Source organism: Oncorhynchus tshawytscha, unplaced genomic scaffold (genome assembly GCF_018296145.1).
Source record: "Oncorhynchus tshawytscha isolate Ot180627B unplaced genomic scaffold, Otsh_v2.0 Un_contig_4866_pilon_pilon, whole genome shotgun sequence".
Lineage (NCBI taxonomy): Eukaryota > Metazoa > Chordata > Actinopteri > Salmoniformes > Salmonidae > Oncorhynchus > Oncorhynchus tshawytscha.
This window is the reverse complement of record NW_024609783.1, coordinates 6,034-29,044: the sequence shown is the minus strand read 5'-3', so window position 1 is coordinate 29,044 and position 23,011 is coordinate 6,034. Positions and strand designations below refer to the sequence as shown.

The 23,011-nt window shown below is 40.8% G+C and overlaps 1 protein-coding gene across 1 annotated transcript; it reads left to right on the top strand.

Annotated features, from left to right (window-relative positions):
* The first annotated feature begins 122 nt into the window (after nt 1-122).
* LOC121838815 (receptor for retinol uptake stra6-like) lies at nt 123-22,551 on the top strand. The gene is made up of 18 exons (XM_042318026.1): nt 123-463; nt 939-1,005; nt 3,633-3,718; nt 4,220-4,359; nt 8,315-8,481; nt 8,879-8,992; nt 9,999-10,066; nt 10,466-10,548; nt 10,687-10,748; nt 10,938-11,100; nt 12,080-12,155; nt 19,166-19,299; nt 19,514-19,631; nt 20,179-20,280; nt 20,766-20,929; nt 21,551-21,685; nt 21,914-22,050; nt 22,225-22,551. The coding sequence occupies exons 1-18, from the start codon at nt 366-368 to the stop codon at nt 22,549-22,551; spliced, it is 2,241 nt and encodes a 746-aa protein (XP_042173960.1). The 5' UTR covers nt 123-365.
* Nucleotides 22,552-23,011: the final 460 nt, after the last annotated feature.

The following is a 23,011-nucleotide window of genomic DNA, read 5'->3' as shown; positions in this document are numbered from 1 at the left end:
AACACACAGTGGAGTAAGCTACAACTCTCAATACAATTACAACTTATCAATATTTATTGATCAGGAAGTGCTGCGCTGCGTTGGGACATAGCTGCGTTGGAGAGACGGTTGATGATCGAGGTTGGCTAGGTGCTGCGCTGCGTTGGGACATAGCTGCGTTGGAGAGACGGTAGATGATCGAGGTTGGCTAGGAGCTGCGCTGCGTTGGGACATAGCTGGAGAGACGGTTGATGATCGAGGTTGGCTAGGTGCTGCGCTGCGTTGGGACATAGCTGGAGAGACGGTTGATGATCGAGGTTGGCTAGGTGGATTTCCTCTGGTTTTCACCCGTCAACGTGGACTATAGCAACAGAGACAAGATCAAGATGAACCAGACCAAGGTGGTAGAAGAGGAACCGTATAACTACTATGACTACTCAGACTGGTACTCCAACAATATGGAACCCACCAGACCTCCAAAAGAGTAAGTATGGGGGTCAGTAAATAGCATACTATTTAGCCAACACTTTTTAAAAATCCAAAGTGACTGACATACATTTTCGTATCCGTGGCCACAGCACAGCGGGAATCACATTTTTTCAACCCTGATGTTGCAAGCATCATGCTCTACCAACTGAGCCACACAGGATCAGTGCAATGAATTATGGGGGGACTGTGTCATAATGTTATGATGATTTTATTTAATCGAAGATCAGGGTTTCTCAATCACTGACCTGCATGGGCCAAAGTATAGCTGGTTTTCAATTCTTCCAGTTTTTCCATCCATGATTAAATGATCTATTACAAATGGCATATTTTCAGTTGTTAGGTGAAACTCTTGTCAGATTCGCTACCGAGAGCACAGTCAGGCTGAACAGGATTTCTAGGGAGTTTGTTTTTGCTCTGCGTCAGTGGTTTCTGACGGCCATTGCTCAGCTTGTGTTACATGACTGTTTCAGAGTTATTCTCCCATGTGACCCCACAGCGGATGACCAGCTTTTTCACATATGCATCGCTTCAGTATCCGTAAGTATCAGACCTTCTGGCTATTTTCAAGATTTACACCTGGTGAAAACATTTTACTTGAACCTCGAACAGGAAGTCATGTTGAGACCAAGGTCTCTTTTACTAATGAGCCATGTAATTACAGAGACACACATCCAGTACACACTTACCAACAACAGTAGGGGTCACAGGTCAAATGAATATCAAATATGAATGTTTGGAATGAATGGAAACAGTGAATGTTTATATAGACCATGTTCTAAAGGGGATGTTCAGTCAGTACAGATGACTATAGACCATGTCCTAAAGGGGATGTTCAGTCAGTACAGATGACTATAGACCATGCCCTAAAGGGGATGTTCAGTCAGTACAGATGACTGTAGACCATGTCCTAAAGGGGATGTTCAGTCAGTACAGATGACTGTAGGCCATGTCCTAAAGGGGATGTTCAGTCAGTACAGATGACTATAGACCATGCCCTAAAGGGGATGTTCAGTCAGTACAGATGACTGTAGACCATGCCCTAAAGGGGATGTTCAGTCAGTACAGATGACTGTAGACCATGCCCTAAAGGGGATGTTCAGTCAGTACAGATGACTGTAGGCCATGTCCTAAAGGGGATGTTCAGTCAGTACAGGTGACTGTAGACCATGCCCTAAAGGGGATGTTCAGTCAGTACAGATGACTGTAGGCCATGTCCTAAAGGGGATGTTCAGTCAGTACAGATGACTGTAGGCCATGTCCTAAAGGGGATGTTCAGTCAGTACATTGGTACTACTCTCTATGACCTCAGAAAGCCATCTCCCTCAACATCATCAGTGATATATGTCATCGTTAGGCCTTGTCCAATTTGTAGTAGAGGGCTCGCTCCACTTTTCTGAGGAGAACAACGGCATGAATTATAATTGAACTGACACACCGTAGGACTTTGGGATTCTGCCAAATAGAGCACACTCAGAGCACTATGTAGGGACAACCTGGACTCAGGGGTACACGTAACATAATACATGTAAATCCGTGACACTCTAATGAGTATGATATGTTAAGTTTGGTATGGTATGTATTCATGTGTGGCTGTCCATCCATTTTGTATGATATGTTCCTGAATTATAATTCTTATGATATCTTACAAATTCCCATTTGTTTTGGCTAACGCTAGCTAGGTGGATAATTGGTGGAAGGGAAGGGTTAGCTAACATGCTATATAGCATGTAGCTAAAAAGTAGTTAGTACGTAGTTCCAATGTTGCTAATTAGAGAAAATGCTAAAGTTGTCTGAGGAAATTCAAACACGCAATATTTTGGTTGCTAGATATTGGTGTTCAAATCAAATTAAAATCAAATCAAATCAAATGTTATTGGTCACATACACATGGTTAGCAGATATCATTGGTTATCAAATGTTATTGGTCACATACACATGGTTAGCAGATGTTATTGGTTGTCAGATGTTATTGGTCACATACACATGGTTAGCCAATGTTATTGGTTATCAAATGTTATTGGTCACATACACATGGTTAGCAGATGTTAATGCGAGTGTAGCGAAACTACCTAATACACACAAATCTAAAGGGGTGAATGAGAATATGTACATATCAGTATATGGATGAGCAATGGCCGAGTGGCATAGGCAAGGTGCAGTAGATGGTATAAAATACAGTATATACTGTACATGTGATGTGAGTAATGTAAGATAGGTAAACATTATTTAAAGTGGCATTGTTTAAAGTGACTGGTGATCCATTTATTAAGGTGGCCAGTGATTGGGTCTCAGTGTAGACAGCAGCCTCTCTGAGTTACTGATGGCTATTTCACAGTCTGATGGCCTTGAGATAGAAGCTGTTTTTCATTCTCTCGGTCCCAGCTTTGATGCACCTGTACTGACCTCGCCTTCTGGATGATAGCGGGGTGAACAGGCAGTGGCTCGGGTGGTTGTTGTCTTTGATGATCTTTTTGGCTTTCCTGTGACATCGGGTGCCGTAGATGTCATGGAGGGCAGGTAGTTTGCCCCCGGTGATGCGTTGTGCAGACCTCACTACCCTCTGGAGAGCCTTGTGGTTGAGGGCGGTGCAGTTGCCGTAACAGGCGGTGATACAGCCCGACAGGATGCTCTCAATTGTGCATCTGTAAAAGTAAGTCAGGGTTTTGGGTGACACGCCAAATTTCTTCAGCCTCCTGAGGTTGAGGAGGCACTGTTGCGCCTTCTACACCACACTGTCTGTGTGGGTGGACCATTTCAGTTTGTCTGTGATGTGTACGCCCATGTTATACACCCAAACACCCCAACCAACCACCCTTCTTTTCTTCTTGCTGTAAGCAACCTTCTGTCCTATGTAACCGTACCAAACGTAACGTATCATACTCATTTGAGTGTGCCAGTTTTTAAGGTTTCCTATGTCACGTCTAGTCTATGAGACCAGGCTGGAAGGGTGGGTCAGCGTCTCCACTTACCAGGGTCTCATCAAAAATAATGAGACAATGGGGAGGTAGCATTCAGAAGGTCCTTTCCTAGGAGTCCCCCCCATATTACTTCAGGCCCTCTGGCTTGACAACAAGGTACATTAGATGATTATTTTAGTTTAGTCTAGTTTAGGAGAGGAATTAGAGTTCCTATTGTATCACTTTACGGAATATCTTGTTTCCTAGCTCGTTGTGGTGCTGATTCTAGCGGTCCTGAAGAGAAGAAAGAGTCTATGTGAGGGTTTTGCCAGTGGATCAACTGGTATCTCAAGGTAAAGTGCAGGTTCATTTACAAAAACATATCAACATGAAGCAACCAGGAACTCTTGTCAATATGTGACAACCCACTGGGCAAATACTGGTTGAATCAGCGTTGTTTCCATGTAATTTCAACACCAAAATTAAATGTGATGACATTGAATCAATGTGGAAAACTAATTGGATTTGAAAAGAGAAAGGAAACATGAGGGAATTTCCTATTTTTTTTCTACCCAAAATTGAACCTAAAATCCCAATGACATGGTGACATTTTGTTGTTGATTTCATGTTGAATTCATGTTAGTTGACAACTCAACCAAATATAAATCAAAACTAGATGTTGAACTGACGTCTGTGCCCAGTGAGAAACCACACTGTTACAAGAACAACTCAGGCTGCCTCATCGCAATAACACACTATGAGACAATTTATGACAATGAAATATGTTACCATTCATTTGCGGGTGTTTGCTTGGTCTTATCTCTGGTCTCTTCCTGCTGTGTGCCCCCCACCAGTCCAGTGAATTTCCTGGACCAGACGCAGCACAAAGCCCTAGCAGTAGCTGTGTTTGGGCTGGTCTTCAGCAAGCTGTCTGTATTGGTCCTGGCTCTAGATCCTCTGCCCTTCTCCAAAGACACTCCTCAGGATATCAAGGGTGAGCAGCTGTGTCCCTGTCCCGTTAAAACCTCTTGAATGTAAAGTTCTCATATTTGGTGACCCTATTTTTAAAATTATTTTTATTTTCAGTCTGGAATGAAAACGGTAGCCCCTATCTGCAAAGTCTGCCGTCAGCTGAGTATCTTGGCTATTGATCGGTGCCTTCAAATCTTCGGTGTGACTTACTACCATATATGGGCATGCAAATTTATAAGCACAGGCAGAGCCGATGACCTCATTTTCAAGATGGCTGCCACCTACATTTCGGTTAGCGTTGTGAAGCATAAACAAAATAATCACGGAATACGTCAATAGACATCGAAAGCCGGGACTCCACAGATCATGAGGAGGTCTTATTTGTCTGCCTGTGACCTACCGTTATCGATCACCAGCCTACTGCCATGTTATCTGATGATGTAGGACTTAATGGCAACATCCAATGTCCACCGAGGGACTATATCTTTGCACACCAAAAATATGATGTTGCCTGCTTATGCGCTGTAGGCATTAATTACACAGGGATTGGCTACTATGGCACCTTGACAGTATCATAGCCAATGAGATAAGCTTTCCAGAGAATGCAGTTTACCTGAGTGGGACAAAGCATTGCCTAGAACCTTTTAAGATCCAACGTGCAAAAACAGTGTAATTAAAACATTCTGACACTTTGGAGAGGTTGAAAGGGCACTTAAATGTACCCTGGATACTCCATAACACCACCACAATGCTGGAGTGAGGTTGATATGGAAGAAACTGTGTTTTTATACTAAACAAGTATCATTTAAGGATTGCAAATATGTAATAGCACTGAAATTATCTAATTTACAGACATATGTCACTTTGGAGATGTTTAGGGACACTTGGAAACGTCCCGTGACCACACCTGACACCACTTACTAAAAACATCTACCCATTTCTAGTTGTTAGATCTATCAATTCCATTGTTTCCCCCCTGATGTTGTTCACGTGTTGTGGAAGCCGTCTGATGTGTTTCCAGCTCTGGTCATCAATAATTCACTTCTAGCTTGTCAATGAACGATGACTTTCAAAAAAAACACAAAAAACAAGAAACGGTTATTTTGTGTGTGCTTGATCTGGTCTATTCTGAACTATAACTCCTATCTACCTTCTGATCATTTCCTCATAATCACCCAGATGTCTTCTTCTGCTTCATCTGGTCTATTCTGAACTATAACTCCTATCTATCTTCTGATCATTTCCTCATAATCACCCAGATGTCTTCTTCTGCTTCATCTGGTCTATTCTGAACTATAACTCCTATCTATCTTCTGATCATTTCCTCATAATCACCCACATGTCTTCTTCTGCTTCATCTGGTCTATTCTGAACTATAACTCCTATCTATCTTCTGATCATTTCCTCATAATCACCCAGATGTCTTCTTTCCAAACATACCATGTTCTAGCATGTCAGAATCATGTAATTACAGATGATTAGCAGTTACTTTTGGGTCTATTTTGGCGGAAATCTACAGGTTTTAAACAGTGACACTCTTTATAGGCCTTTCATTTCATTTCCCCCCCACACACACACACACACACACACACACATCACACACGCACACTGTCACTCCAACACACTCACACACACACTCACTCCATCATCTGCTCACCTACACATAACTTGCACATACATTGAAACTGACTCTACACAGGTGCACTCACATACAAGCTGCTGATACTTAAACAATAATAATCTTATATCCTGTTGCCTAGTCACCTTACTCCTGTACCAGTCTGTTTGGACACACCTTCTCATTCAAGGTTTTTTCTTTATTTGTACTATTTTCTACATTGTAGAATAATAGTGAAGACATGATAACTATGAAATAACACATATGGATACATGTAGTAACCAAAAAAGTGTTAAATCAAAATACATTTTATATTGATTCTTCAAAGTAGCCACCCTTTACCTTGATGACAGCTTTGCACACGCTTGTCATTCTCTCAACCAGCTTGATAAGGAATGCTTTTCCCAACAGTCTTGAAAGAGTTCCCACATATGCTGAGCACTTGTTGGCTGCTTTTCCTTCACTCTGCGATCCAAGTCATCATGTAATAACTTGTGGAACAGCGTAAACACATTGAAGGATGAACCGGTGTGATTCTAAATACAGACTGTGTTGTTCCTGTTCCTTCCAGAGTTGTCACGATAATCTTCAATCCCAATGACAATAACTGACAATCAATAGCTCTGACCAATCCCCGAGATCTGTAAGACCATGGGTTTACTAATAATTAGTCAAAGACTCAGCTTATACAAAAAGATAGTACAGTTTATTCACCAGAACGTTCTGAAGTCCATTATACCAAGACATCCTTTTTATAGCTGCGCACAAACTTCCACACAAACAGTAGGTATCCTAATCACATACTTCCACACAAACAGTAGGTATCCTAATCACATACTTCCACACATACAGTAGGCATCCTACTCACATACTTCCACACAAACAGTAGGTATCCTAATCACATACTTCCACACAAACAGTAGGTATCCTAATCACATACTTCCACACAAACAGTAGGTATCCTACTCACATACTTCCACACAAACAGTAGGTATCCTAATCACATACTTCCACACAAACAGTAGGTATCCTAACACATACTTCCACACAAACAGTAGGTATCCTAATCACATACTTCCACACAAACAGTAGGTATCCTACTCACATACTTCCACACAAACAGTAGGTATCCTAATCACATACTTCCACACAAACAGTAGGTGAGTAGGTATCTAATCACATACTTCCACACAAACAGTAGGTATCCTAATCACAGTACTTCCACACAAACAGTAGGTATCCTAATCACATACTTCCACACAAACAGTAGGTATCCTAATCACATACTTCCACACAAACAGTAGGTATCCTAATCACATACTTCCACACAAACAGTAGGTATCCTAATCACATACTTCCACACAAACAGTAGGTATCCTACACACATACTTCCACACAAACAGTAGGTATCCTACTCACATACTTCCACCCAAACTGTAGATATCCTACGCACATACTTCCACACAAACAGTAGGTATCCTAATCACATACTTCCACCCAAACTGTAGATATCCTACGCACATACTTCCACACAAACAGTAGGTATCCTACGCACATACTTCCACACAAACAGTAGGTATCCTACGCACATAGTTCCACACAAACAGTAGGTATCCTACGCACATACTTCCACACAAACAGTAGGTATCCTAATCACATACTTCCACACAAACAGTAGATATCCTACGCACATACATACACACAAACAGTAGGTATCCTACGCACATACTTTCACACAAACAGTAGGTATCCTACTCACATACTTCCACACAAACAGTAGGTATCCTACTCACATACTTCCACACAAACAGTAGGTATCCTACGCACATACTTCCACACAAACAGTAGGTATCCTAATCACATACTTCCACACAAACAGTAGATATCCTACGCACATACTTCCACACAAACAGTAGGTGAGTTTTATCCTTCTCCGTAGTTCTCACCACTGTGTATCACTACCCAGCCGACAGTTCCATTCCCCCCAGATTAGGGAGACCTTGAGAAGCACTCCCTGTCCTCATAAGTTTATCCATAGTTCTCACCACGGTGTATCACTACCCAGCAGACAGTTCCATTCCCTCCAGATTAGGGAGACCTTGAGAAGCACTCCCTGTCCTCATAAATTCCTCAGAGTTCTAGCCAGGTCTGTTCAAACAGTGTAATTGTTCTCTGTATTTTCTTAGGCACACACACATACACACACATTTCTCTCCCTCCCAGTCCAACCTAGTTGGACTTATGTTTAATACTTTAATTATTCCTTATCCATGCTACATAAACTATACTCTCTAATGGTTACATTTCAGGGTAGAATTATTTAATCATTATCTTTAAACATATCAATTATTTTATCAAGAGTACATGAAGATCATCGCCATCTTCTACTGGCCTGCCCTGTACTACCCACTCCTGGCCTGTGGTACGCTCCACAGTAAACTGGGCTATGTGCTGGGCAGTCTATTCTCCTGGACCCACTTTGCTGTCCTCGTCTGGCAGAAGATTGACTGTCCCAAAACACCGGAGGTAAAATCATCTGATATATAAAGTGGGGGGAAAAAAGGGGAGGGCACATCTTTTTTGTTGTTGTTGTTGTTGTTGTTGTTGCTGTTGTTGTTGTTGTTGTTGTGTCATATTTAATTAATGCCTGTATTTCTAGGGAGTTTTTCCTAGCCACCGTGCTTCTACACCTGCATTGCTTGCTGTTTGGGGTTTTAGGCTGCGTTTCTGTACAGCACTTTGAGATATCAGCTGATGCACAAAGGGCTATATAAATAAATCGGATTTGATTTGATTTGAATTAACAGAGTTCATATCTCAAGCTTAAACTTATTCTATAATACAGTATCTTAAATCCATAACAAACTGGTAAAAAAAAAAAGTCAGTATGTTTTGTATCAATATGTTTCTCTTGTCTCCACAGCTGTATAAGTACTATTCCCTGCTGGCCAGTCTCCCACAGATCGGCTGTCTGGGATTCCTCTGTATCAAGTACCCATTACTGTTTCTCAAAGATGCCAAAGCTAATGGTTCTGAGGTGAGGGAAGCCTGCTCTTTGACCAAGGAGTGTATAGTCATGAACCTGCCATCCGCTGTCGTCTCTCTTTAAGGTTTTGATGAGAACGATGTCAAAGTGTCATGATCCTTGTCTGTGTTTAGGTTGTCAAAACGCTGGGGTTATTGTCCTGTCTGTGTTTAGGTTGTTAAAACGCTGGGGTTATTGTCCTGTCTGTGTTTAGGTTGTCAAAACGCTGGGGTTATTGAACTGCCTGTATTTAGGTTGTCAAAACACTGGGGTTATTGAACTGCCTGTATTTAGGTTGTCAAAACGCTGGGGTTATTGAACTGCCTGTATTTAGGTTGTCAAAACGCTGGGGTTATTGAACTGCCTGTATTTAGGTTGTCAAAACACTGGGGTTATTGAACTGCCTGTATTTAGGTTGTCAAAACACTGGGGTTATTGTCCTGCTAGTCTAATATCTGGATGAGAACTGCCTGTATTTAGGTTGTCAAAACACTGGGGTTATTGAACTGCCTGTATTTAGGTTATCAAAACACTGGGCTTATTGTCCTGCTCGTGATGCTTATGGGATATCTACAGTATGTAAAAACTAAACATAGCTCCTCAAGAGACTTTTAACGTTATGAAACTACATTAACCACGTAACTTGTAACCAAAGGTCTGATTACGTAAACAGCTTAGATGGAATTGATTTAGTATAAAATATCCCCTGCACAGATTATGACCCAGGAATGTTATTTCTCTCAAGGTTTACACAATGCAGTGTTTATTTCACTGTAATCCGTGGATTGTCTCGCTGTAAACTGTCGGCGACAGTGAGATCATGTGAGGTCGTTAATCCGTCTGTGTTGTGATCACAGCTACAGTTCTAACGAAATCACACATTCTTTTAATGTGAATTTTCTGCATCCAAATGATTGATTTTATACAGTGTTGCAGGTGGTCAGTGTTGTCAGATCATGCATCCCATAATGTTTATGTGTTAATTAAACAGTTTGATTCTGATACTCTTTGGCTTCAGGACCTGGAGAGCAGCTACTACACAGACTACGTGAAATTGATTCTAAAGAAGAAAAAGTCAAATGTCAGGTGGGGTTTATGAGAGAAACAGGAAACTAAAACTGAATGACCAGACTGTTTTATTATGAGAGAAACAGGAAACTAAAACTGAATGACCAGACTGTTTTATTATGAGAGAAACAGGAAACTAAAACTGAATGACCAGACTGTTTTATTATGAGAGAAACAGGAAACTAAAACTGAATGACCAGACTGTTTTATTATGAGAGAAACAGGAAACTAAAACTGAATGACCAGACTGTTTTATTATGAGAGAAACAAGATACTAAACTGAATGACCAGACTGTTTTATTATGAGAGAAACAGGATACTAAAACTGAATGACCCGACTGTGTGTTATTCTATGACAATAACTAAGTAATGATGACTGCAGCATGCAGTTATTGACATCATTGTGTTTTTGTTCAGTACCTCTGTCAGATCAGATAAACCCAAACTGTTGGAGACAATAAAAGACACAGTCAAGTCCTATATCTACACACCAGAGAAAGGTAAGTCTGGAGGGTTTTGACAAATTGTCTGCTAATCTTTTTCTTTTAAACAAAAATATTCTAATGACACCATTGTTTTACTATGATTGTTGTTGTAGTATTCCGGTTTCCATTGTTTTACTATGATTGTTGTTGTAGTATTCCGGTTTCCACTAAAGCTGGCGATTTCCACATTTGTGTCGTCCATAGCAGTTTATCAGGTAAATAAATACTGCAGTTAATTAGGAATCCATCACATTTCAGCAAAACATAACAGTAAACAAAGGGACATAACAACAATCCACATGGAAGGTTGGTTGTGAACATGGCTGCTTTCAGATAACCTGACAAGATGCCAGTTGTTTTAAAAGAAATAACTCTTAACAGTCATGTGGTCCTCCATCCCCCAGGTGGCGCTGTTGCTGGTAATACTGGTGATCCCCACCCTCCATATAGTCCGTGCTGGTATAGATGACAAGTTCCCCTTCCTTCTGGAGGGCTTTGGTATCGTCCTATCAGAGGACAGGATGGAGGTGGTCCAGATTGTTATTCACTATACCTGGTGTCTGGAAGGTGGGTGTCTGTCCTGCATTTACTGACATGAGCTGCAGCTAAGACAGTTACCTGTGTGGGTTGACGTTATGTTGTGTAGTGTGTTACCTGTGTGGATTGACGTTATGTTGTGTAGTGTGTTACCTGTGTGGGTTGACGTTATGTTGTGTAGTGTGTTACCTGTGTGGGTTGACGTTATGTTGTGTAGTGTGTTACCTGTGTGGATTGACGTTATGTTGTGTAGTGTGTTACCTGTGTGGGTTGTCGTTATGTTGTGTAGTGTGTTACCTGTGTGGGTTGATCCTGGCCTGTTCATTATGTTGTGTAGTGTGTTACCTGTGTGGGTTGATCCTGGCCTGTTCATTATGTTTTGTAGTGTGTTACCTGTGTGGGTTGTTGTTATGTTGTGTAGTGTGTTACCTGTGTGGGTTGATCCTGGCCTGTTCATTATGTTGTGTAGTGTGTTACCTGTGTGGGTTGATCCTGGCCTGTTCGTTATGTTTTGTAGTGTGTTACCTCTGTGGGTTGTTGTTATGTTGTGTAGTGTGTTACCTGTGTGGGTTGATCCTGGCCTGTTCATTATGTTGTGTAGTGTGTTACCTGTGTGGGTTGATCCTGGCCTGTTCATTATGTTTTGTAGTGTGTTACCTGTGTGGGTTGTTGTTATGTTGTGTAGTGTGTTACCTGTGTGGGTTGATCCTGGCCTGTTCATTATGTTGTGTAGTGTGTTACCTGTGTGGGTTGTTGTTATGTTGTGTAGTGTGTTACCTGTGTGGGTTGATCCTGGCCTGTTTTTTATGTTGTGTAGTGTGTTACCTCTGTGGGTTGACTCTGGCCTGTTCGTTATGTTTTGTAGTGTGTTACCTCTGTGGGTTGACCCTGGCCTGTTCGTTATGTTTTGTAGTGTGTTACCTCTGTGGGTTGACTCTGGCCTGTTCGTTATGTTTTGTAGTGTGTTACCTCTGTGGGTTGACCCTGGCCTGTTCGTTATGTTTTGTAGTGTGTTACCTCTGTGGGTTGACCCTGGCCTGTACGCTCACCCTGATTATGCTCATGAGGTCCATGATCCTTCACAGGTAAATACTTTTGATCAGCCAACACAATAACACAGTAACACAGTAACACAGTAACACAGTAACACAGCAACACAGTATCACACTAACACACTAACACAGTAACACAGTAACACAGTATCACACTATCACAGTAACACATTAACACTGTATCACACTAACACAGTATCACAGTATCACACAAACACAGTATCACACTAACACAGTAACACAGTATGACACTAACACAGTAACACAGTATAACAGTATCACAGTATCATAGTAACACAGTATCACAGTAACACAGTATCACAGTATCACAGTAACACAGTATCACAGTATCACACTAACACAGTATCACACTAACACAGTAACACACTATCACAGTATCACACTAACACAGTAACACAGTATCACAGTATCACAGTAACACAGTATCACAGTAACACAGTATCACAGTATCACACTATCACAGTAACACAGTATCACACTAACACAGTAACACAGTAGCACACTATCACAGTAACACATTAACACAGTATCACAGTAACACAGTAACACACTATCACAGTATCACACTAACACAGTAACACAGTATCACAGTATCACAGTAACACAGTATCACAGTAACACAGTATCACAGTATCACACTATCACAGTAACACATTAACACAGTATCACACTAACACAGTATCACAGTATCACAGTAACACAGTATCACAGTATCACACTAACACAGTATCACACTAACACAGTAACACACTATCACAGTATCACACTAACACAGTAACACAGTATCACAGTATCACAGTAACACAGTATCACAGTATCACACTATCACAGTAACACAGTATCACACTAACACAGTATCACAGTATCACAGTATCACACTAACACAGTATCGCACTAACACAGTAACACACTAACACAGTATCACAGTATCACAGTAACACAGTATCACACTAACACAGTATCACACTAACACAGTAACACAGTATCACACTAACACAGTAACACAGTATCACACTAACACAGTATCACACTAACACAGTATCACACTAACACAGTAACACAGTATCACACTAACACAGTAACACAGTATCACACTAACACAGTATCACACTAACACAGTAACACAGTAACACAGTATCACACTAACACAGTATCACACTAACACAGTATCACAGTAACACAGTATCACACTAACACAGTATCACACTAACACAGTATCACACAAACACAGTAACACAGTATCACACACAGTAACACAGTATCACAGTATCACAGTATCACACTAACACAGTATCACACTAACACAGTATCACACTAACACAGTATCACACTAACACACTAACACAGTATCACACTAACACAGTATCACACTAACACAGTATCACACTAACACAGTATCACACTAACACAGTATCACACTAACACAGTAACACAGTATCACACTAACACAGTAACACAGTATCACACTAACACAGTATCACACTAACACAGTAACACAGTATCACAGTATCACACTAACACAGTATCACACTAACACAGTATCACACTAACACAGTATCACAGTATCACACTAACACAGTATCACAGTAACACACTATCACACTAACACAGTCTCACACTAACACAGTATCACACAAACACAGTAACACAGTATCACACTAACACAGTATCACAGTATCACAGTATCACACTAACACAGTATCACACTAACACAGTATCACAGTATCACAGTATCACACTAACACAGTATCACACTAACACACTAACACAGTATCACACTAACACAGTATCACACTAACACAGTAACACAGTATCACACTAACACAGTAACACAGTATCACACTAACACAGTATCACACTAACACAGTATCACACTAACACAGTAACACAGTATCACAGTAACACAGTATCACAGTATCACACTATCACAGTAACACAGTATCACACTAACACAGTAACACAGTAGCACACTATCACAGTAACACATTAACACAGTATCACACTAACACAGTATCACAGTAACACACTATCACAGTATCACACTAACACAGTAACACAGTATCACAGTAACACAGTATCACAGTAACACAGTATCACAGTATCACACTATCACAGTAACACATTAACACAGTATCACACTAACACAGTATCACAGTATCACAGTAACACAGTATCACAGTATCACACTAACACAGTATCACACTAACACACTATCACAGTATCACACTAACACAGTAACACAGTATCACAGTATAACAGTAACACAGTATCACAGTAACACAGTATCACAGTATCACACTATCACAGTAACACAGTATCACACTAACACAGTATCACAGTATCACAGTATCACACTAACACAGTATCACACTAACACAGTAACACAGTATCACACTAACACAGTAACACAGTATCACACTAACACAGTATCACACTAACACAGTATCACACTAACACAGTAACACAGTATCACACTAACACAGTAACACAGTATCACACTAACACAGTATCACACTAACACAGTAACACAGTAACACAGTATCACACTAACACAGTATCACACTAACACAGTATCACAGTAACACAGTATCACACTAACACAGTATCACACTAACACAGTATCACACTAACACAGTATCAAATCAAATCAAATCAAATTTATTTATATAGCCCTTCGTACATCAGCTGATATCTCAAAGTGCTGTACAGAAACCCAGCCTAAAACCCCAAACAGCAAGCAATGCAGGTGTAGAAGCACGGTGGCTAGGAAAAACTCCCTAGAAAGGCCAAAACCTAGGAAGAAACCTTGAGAGGAACCAGGCTATGTGGGGTGGCCAGTCCTCTTCTGGCTGTGCCGGGTGGAGATTATAACAGAACATGGCCAAGATGTTCAAATGTTCATAAATGACCAGCATGGTCGAATAATAATAAGGCAGAACAGTCAGGTGGAAGTTGAAACTGGAGCAGCAGCATGGCCAGGTGGACTGGGGACAGCAAGGAGTCATCATGTCAGGTAGTCCTGGGGCATGGTCCTAGGGCTCAGGTCAGTTGAAACTGGAACAGCAGCATGGCCAGGTGGACTGGGGACAGCAAGGAGTCATCATGTCAGGTAGTCCTGGAGCTCAGGTCCTAGGGCTCAGGTCCTCCGAGAGAGAGAAAGAAAGAGAGAAGGAGAGAATTAGAGAACGCACACTTAGATTCACACAGGACACCGAATAGGACAGGAGAAGTACTCCAGATATAACAAACTGACACACTAACACACTAACACAGTATCACACTAACACAGTATCACACTAACACAGTAACACAGTATCACACTAACACAGTAACACAGTATCACACTAACACAGTATCACACTAACACAGTATCACACTAACACAGTAACACAGTATCACAGTAACACAGTATCACATCTATCACAGTAACACAGTATCACACTAACACAGTAACACAGTAGCACACTATCACAGTAACACATTAACACAGTATCACACTAACACAGTATCACAGTAACACACTATCACAGTATCACACTAACACAGTAACACAGTATCACAGTATCACAGTAACACAGTATCACACTAACACAGTATCACACTAACACAGTAACACAGTAACATACTAACACAGTAACACACTAACACAGTATCACACTAACACAGTATCACACTAACACACTAACACAGTATCACACTAACACAGTATCACACTAACACAGTAACACAGTATCACACTAACACAGTAACACAGTATCACACTAACACAGTATCACACTAACACAGTATCACACTAACACAGTAACACAGTATCACAGTAACACAGTATCACACTATCACAGTAACACAGTATCACACTAACACAGTAGCACACTATCACAGTAACACATTAACACAGTATCACACTAACACAGTATCACAGTAACACACTATCACAGTATCACACTAACACAGTAACACAGTATCACAGTATCACAGTAACACAGTATCACAGTAACACAGTATCACAGTATCACACTATCACAGTAACACATTAACACAGTATCACACTAACACAGTATCACAGTATCACAGTAACACAGTATCACAGTATCACACTAACACAGTATCACACTAACACAGTAACACACTATCACAGTATCACACTAACACAGTAACACAGTATCACAGTATCACAGTAACACAGTATCACAGTAACACAGTATCACAGTATCACACTATCACAGTAACACGGTATCACACTAACACAGTATCACAGTATCACAGTATCACACTAACACAGTATCGCACTAACACAGTAACACACTAACACAGTATCACAGTATCACAGTATCACACTAACACAGTATCACACTAACACAGTAACACAGTATCACACTAACACAGTAACACAGTATCACACTAACACAGTATCACACTAACACAGTATCACACTAACACAGTAACACAGTATCACACTAACACAGTATCACACTAACACAGTAACACAGTATCACACTAACACAGTATCACACTAACACAGTATCACACTAACACAGTATCACACAAACACAGTAACACAGTATCACACTAACACAGTATCACAGTATCACAGTATCACAGTATCACACTAACACAGTATCACACTAACACAGTATCACAGTATCACACTAACACAGTATCACACTAACACAGTATCACACTAACACAGTAACACAGTAACATACTAACACAGTAACACACTAACACAGTATCACACTAACACAGTATCACACTAACACAGTATCACACTAACACACTAACACAGTATCACACTAACACAGTAACACAGTATCACACTAACACAGTAACACAGTATCACACTAACACAGTATCACACTAACACAGTAACACAGTAACACAGTATCACACTAACACAGTATCACACTAACACAGTAACACAGTATCACACTAACACAGTATCACACTAACACAGTATCACACTAACACAGTCTCACACTAACACAGTATCACACAAACACAGTAACACAGTATCACACTAACACAGTATCACAGTATCACAGTATCACACTAACACAGTATCACACTAACACAGTATCACAGTATCACAGTATCACACTAACACAGTATCACACTAACACAGTATCACACTAACACAGTAACACAGTAACATACTAACACAGTAACACACTAACACAGTACTACACTAACACAGTATCACACTAACACAGTATCACACTAACCCAGTATCACACTAACACAGTAACACACTAACACAGTAACACAGTATCACACTAACACAGTAACACAGTATCACACTAACACAGTATCACACTAACACAGTATCACACTAACACAGTAACACAGTATCACAGTAACACAGTATCACAGTATCACACTATCACAGTAACACAGTATCACACTAACACAGTAACACAGTAGCACACTATCACAGTAACACATTAACACAGTATCACACTAACACAGTATCACAGTAACACACTATCACAGTATCACACTAACACAGTAACACAGTATCACAGTATCACAGTAACACAGTATCACAGTAACACAGTATCACACTATCACAGTAACACATTAACACAGTATCACACTAACACAGTATCACAGTATCACAGTAACACAGTATCACAGTATCACACTAACACAGTATCACACTAACACAGTAACACAGTATCACACTAACACAGTAACACAGTATCACACTAACACAGTATCACACTAACACAGTATCACACTAACACAGTAACACAGTATCACACTAACACAGTAACACAGTATCACACTAACACAGTATCACACTAACACAGTATCACACTAACACAGTATCACAGTAACACAGTAACACAGTATCACACTAACACAGTATCACACTAACACAGTATCACACAAACACAGTAACACAGTATCACACTAACACAGTATAACAGTATCACAGTGTCACACTAACACAGTATCACACTAACACAGTATCACAGTATCACACTAACACAGTATCACACTAACACAGTATCACACTAACACAGTAACACAGTAACATACTAACACAGTAACACACTAACACAGTATCACACTAACACAGTATCACACTAACACAGTATCACACTAACACACTAACACAGTATCACACTAACACAGTAACACAGTATCACACTAACACAGTAACACAGTATCACACTAACACAGTATCACACTAACACAGTAACACAGTATCACACTAACACAGTATCACACTAACACAGTATCACACTAACACAGTAACACAGTATCACACTAACACAGTATCACACTAACACAGTATCACACTAACACAGTCTCACACTAACACAGTATCACACAAACACAGTAACACAGTATCACACTAACACAGTATCACAGTATCACAGTATCACACTAACACAGTATCACACTAACACAGTATCACAGTATCACAGTATCACACTAACACAGTATCACACTAACACAGTAACACAGTAACATACTAACACAGTAACACACTAACACAGTATCACACTAACACAGTATCACACTAACACAGTATCACACTAACACACTAACACAGTATCACACTAACACAGTATCACAGTATCACACTAACACAGTAACACAGTATCACACTAACACAGTATCACACTAACACAGTATCACACTAACACAGTAACACAGTATCACACTAACACAGTATCACACTAACACAGTAACACAGTATCACACTAACACAGTATCACACTAACACAGTATCACAGTATCACACTAACACAGTATCACACTAACACAGTATCACACTAACACAGTATCACAGTATCACACTAACACAGTATCACAGTAACACACTAACACAGTAACACACTAACACACTGACACACTAACACACTAACACAGTAACTATATCAGTGCACCAAACATTGTGTTCTTTTGTACGTTCAAGAAGCAATGGGAAAATACCAAATAACTGATATTTTCAAGTGTGTTCCTTTCATAATCCTTCCAGTAATTCTACGTCTTCATGTTTCTACCATCAGATGGAACCTCCAGGGCTTGTACAGAGGAGATATTTACAACGTGTATAATTGCCAGAAGAGCATCCGTCCGTCTCAGACAGGCCTAGTGTGTTGGATGGGCTTCATTGGATATCAGGCTGCTGTCATCTCTTTAGGTAGGCTGACCTGACAACGTGGTTTTAATTCCTAATTAAAGGATTATCCAATTACCATTTTATCATATAGTTCTTCAGTACATACTTGGTCATTTCTGTGTGCTACTAACCTCAATGCCTTTTAAAACTTACTTTTAAAAATTAATTTTATGAAAGATGCCAGTTATATTCTTATTCTAGATTCCTCTCTTACTATTTAATATTATTTTGTCAGGAATGGTCCTCCAGACTTTGGTCTTCTTCATCTGTTTTGTGTGGTTGGTGTTCCTCATCATCATCCCCATCTTGTATGGCCAGAACCTTATACTCTTCCAGGTCGCTGCCAAGGCCTGGTGAGTGTATCTTTAAATTGGAACTACATTTGTTCCTGCCTGCTTATATGGAATCATACTCTTATATGGAATCATACTCTTATATGGAATCATACTCTTATATGGAATCATACTCTTATATGGAGTCATACTCTTATATGGAATCATACTCTTATATGGAATCATACTCTTATATGGAATCATACTCTTATATGGAATCATACTCTTATATGGAGTCATACTCTTATATGGAATCATACTCTACTATATGGAATCATACTGGGAATCATACTCTTATATGGAATCATACTCTCTTATATGGAATCATACTCTTATATGGAATCATACTCTTATATGGAATCATACTCTTATATGGAATCATACATACTCTTATATGCCACAAAGCCTTTATCTGATTTTCAAGCACCATCTTACAGAAACAATTTTGACCAGCTAGCTCATCACCACAATACACTTTGAACTGATTGAGATACTCATCAGTTGATAAAAGCCTATTACTTTCATATTGTGTGGATGATTTTCATATTGCGGTATCTGATCTCACCAGGCCTGTGTGGCTGACGTTGATACTGACTATTACTCTACAACACGTGACAGCCAGGTTTGCTTGCATCAAAAAGGAAGCTGGGACAAGAGACTTGAACAACAGGTACTAAGATTCTAGAACTCTATAAATGATTTCCTTTATTTATTTGTTTTATTTCTAACTGTTTTTTTTTTATTTATTTGTTTTATTTCTAACTGTTCAGAACTAGTGACATCATAGATTTCACTACGGTTTCCCGTTTTTTTGTTTTTTTTTTTGTTGCCCCAGCACAACACAGCTGATTCAAATAATCAAGCGTTGATCATTTGAATCGGCTGTGTAGTGTTAGGGCAAAAACCAAAACGTGCACCCCTTGGGGTTCCAAGGACTGATTTTGTGGAAATGCTGGATTAAACACTTCTTGAGTTGAAAGATGGGTTTCTTTTCTTTTTGGTAAATTTTCATGTTAACACGAAAAATGACAAAACATTCAAATGAGTTTTTTTTTTTTTCAAGGGGACATGCCCCGGACCCCCTGTACTTTCTTAGCACCATTGATCCATTCAAAGTAGAACAAACTAGATGTTTTATTGGATGTGTTGTTCCAGAGGCAGTCTGTTCCTGCTTACCTACCTGCTCTTCCTGATCAACATCGTGGTGGGGTTGATAGCAGCCATCTGGAGGATGGTCATCACTGCCCTCTATAACATCATCCACCTGGGGCGCATGGACATCAGCCTCCTCAACCGCGCTGCTGAATCCTACGACCCGGGTACGTCAACATACAGTTCAGGGAATTCTATAGGAACTTTTTTTTTTGAAAGGCCTGCCACTGGTACATTTGTTACAGAACGGATATTGTCTAGGTGTCCTAGTTACATCGTCTGTAACCTGAATGAATGTGTGCGTTTCTGTGAGAAATAAAGGGTTTGAGGAACCGTGTTGGCTGGACATGTGCCTAAGGGAGACAGCAACCTTACTTTGGTCCAGTGCCAGCCAGCTCTGTCTCTCTTGACCTCTTGGTTGGCCAGTCCAAGCAGATTATATTGTTCAGATGGTTTCGATACATAACTATGTAAAATAACTTAAAATACCTTAAGGCATGCCCAAACTAAAGACTTCAAAAAACAAACGAAAGGTGTCATGGCTCACCAAACAAAACCAGCAGCCTCACGGTTTGCCAGCCGGGACACTGACTGACCATCACCCTAATTAAAGTATTCTCATGTATTGGTGACAACGTTCATTAGCAATCATCTAACAATAACCCACGTAATTGAAAAACATTTCTGAAATATGTCCCTGATGCTATGAAATACACAGGTGAACATGTTAAACCTAACACATTGGTTTATGAATATGTCTGAATCCCTGACCTCTGACCTTCATACAGCTTATTGTTACTACACCCACTACCTGAAGGTAGAGGTCAGCCAATCCCACCCTGTGATGAAGGCCTTCTGTGGGCTGGCGCTGCAGGCTGCCTCGGCTGGAGGTGCTGGGCAGAAGATGCGAGATGCTGAGGAAGGTTGTTATAGACATACACACTCATACACGGATTTGCACAAAAGGGGTGTGACCTTTTCTGTCCCTTGCAGACACTTCCAAGACATGACATTGACTGAACCTACTTCTACTACTACTACACAATGTGGAATTTATATCACCAAATAATTCCATCCATCCAGTGTCAGTGTCTTGCTCTGCCCTGACAGCCTGCTCCTCCTCCTCCTCCTCCTCCTCCTCCTCATTTCAGGGATCCAGCTAGTGAATCAGGAGAAGAGACCAGACAAGGTGGTTAACAGCAGGAGGGTGCGGGCACGCTGGCAGTTACTCTACACGCTGGTCAACAACCCGTCTCTACTGGGGTCCAGAAAACACTACCAGCTGCAGGTCGGTCGCCCAAAATAGAGAGTAGAAAAGCAGGCCAGCAACCTGTGTTGTGTGTGTGTGTGTGTGTGTGTGTGTGTCTGTGTGTGTGTGTCTGTCTGTCTGTCTGTCTGTCTGTCTGTGTGTGTGTGAAAACTTCCTGTACTCTACAAGACAAACATATTTCTTCTTCTCCAGCCCTCTGACAGCTTTGTGAACGGTACGAACCGTAGCGCCGCGGCAGGAAGCAAGAAAGACGCCAGCAGCAAACCCACCGCTGCCGAGGCAGGCGCTGCCACACCCTCTGGCGCTGCCACACCCTCTGGCGCTGCCACACCCTCAGGCGCTGCCACACCCTCAGGCGCTGCCACACCCTCAGGCGCTGCCACACCCTCAGGCGCTGCCACACCCTCTGGCGCTGCCACCCCTCTGGTGCTGCCACACCCTCAGGCGCTGCCACACCCTCAGGCGCTGCCACACCCTCTGCCACTGCTAACTGAGACCATGACACACGGTCATGACTGATGTCATGTGGTTTATGGGGTACGGACACCCTGCTGCTCTCTATAGAACCCAATGTTCCAACTGCTTGGTCTTCAGGGTAGCAGTTGACTGTAGAGGCCAGTCAAGTGCCTTGGCTTGTTCAGCTCCACATGAAGTGAATCTCTATTTAAAATTTGCTGGTCTATTATTTAGTTTTGGTAAAGGTCGTTACGGTGAAATAGTACAACATCTTAACGGTTGTATGTGTTTGGTTATGATGCACAGAACACATCCTGTTTTAGCATCCACTATCCACCCCTTCCTTTAATGTGCTGCCCTTTATCAATTGTTTCGGTAAGTTTTCAGAGGTTGAGATATTTGCTTTCAAAATATATTTAAGAACAATGATACATGTATTTTTTTGTGTAAATTAATGTAACTGACATCACAATCCAGAGTAAAACAAATCAACTGTTTTTCTCCCAGGTGGGAGAATGTGATT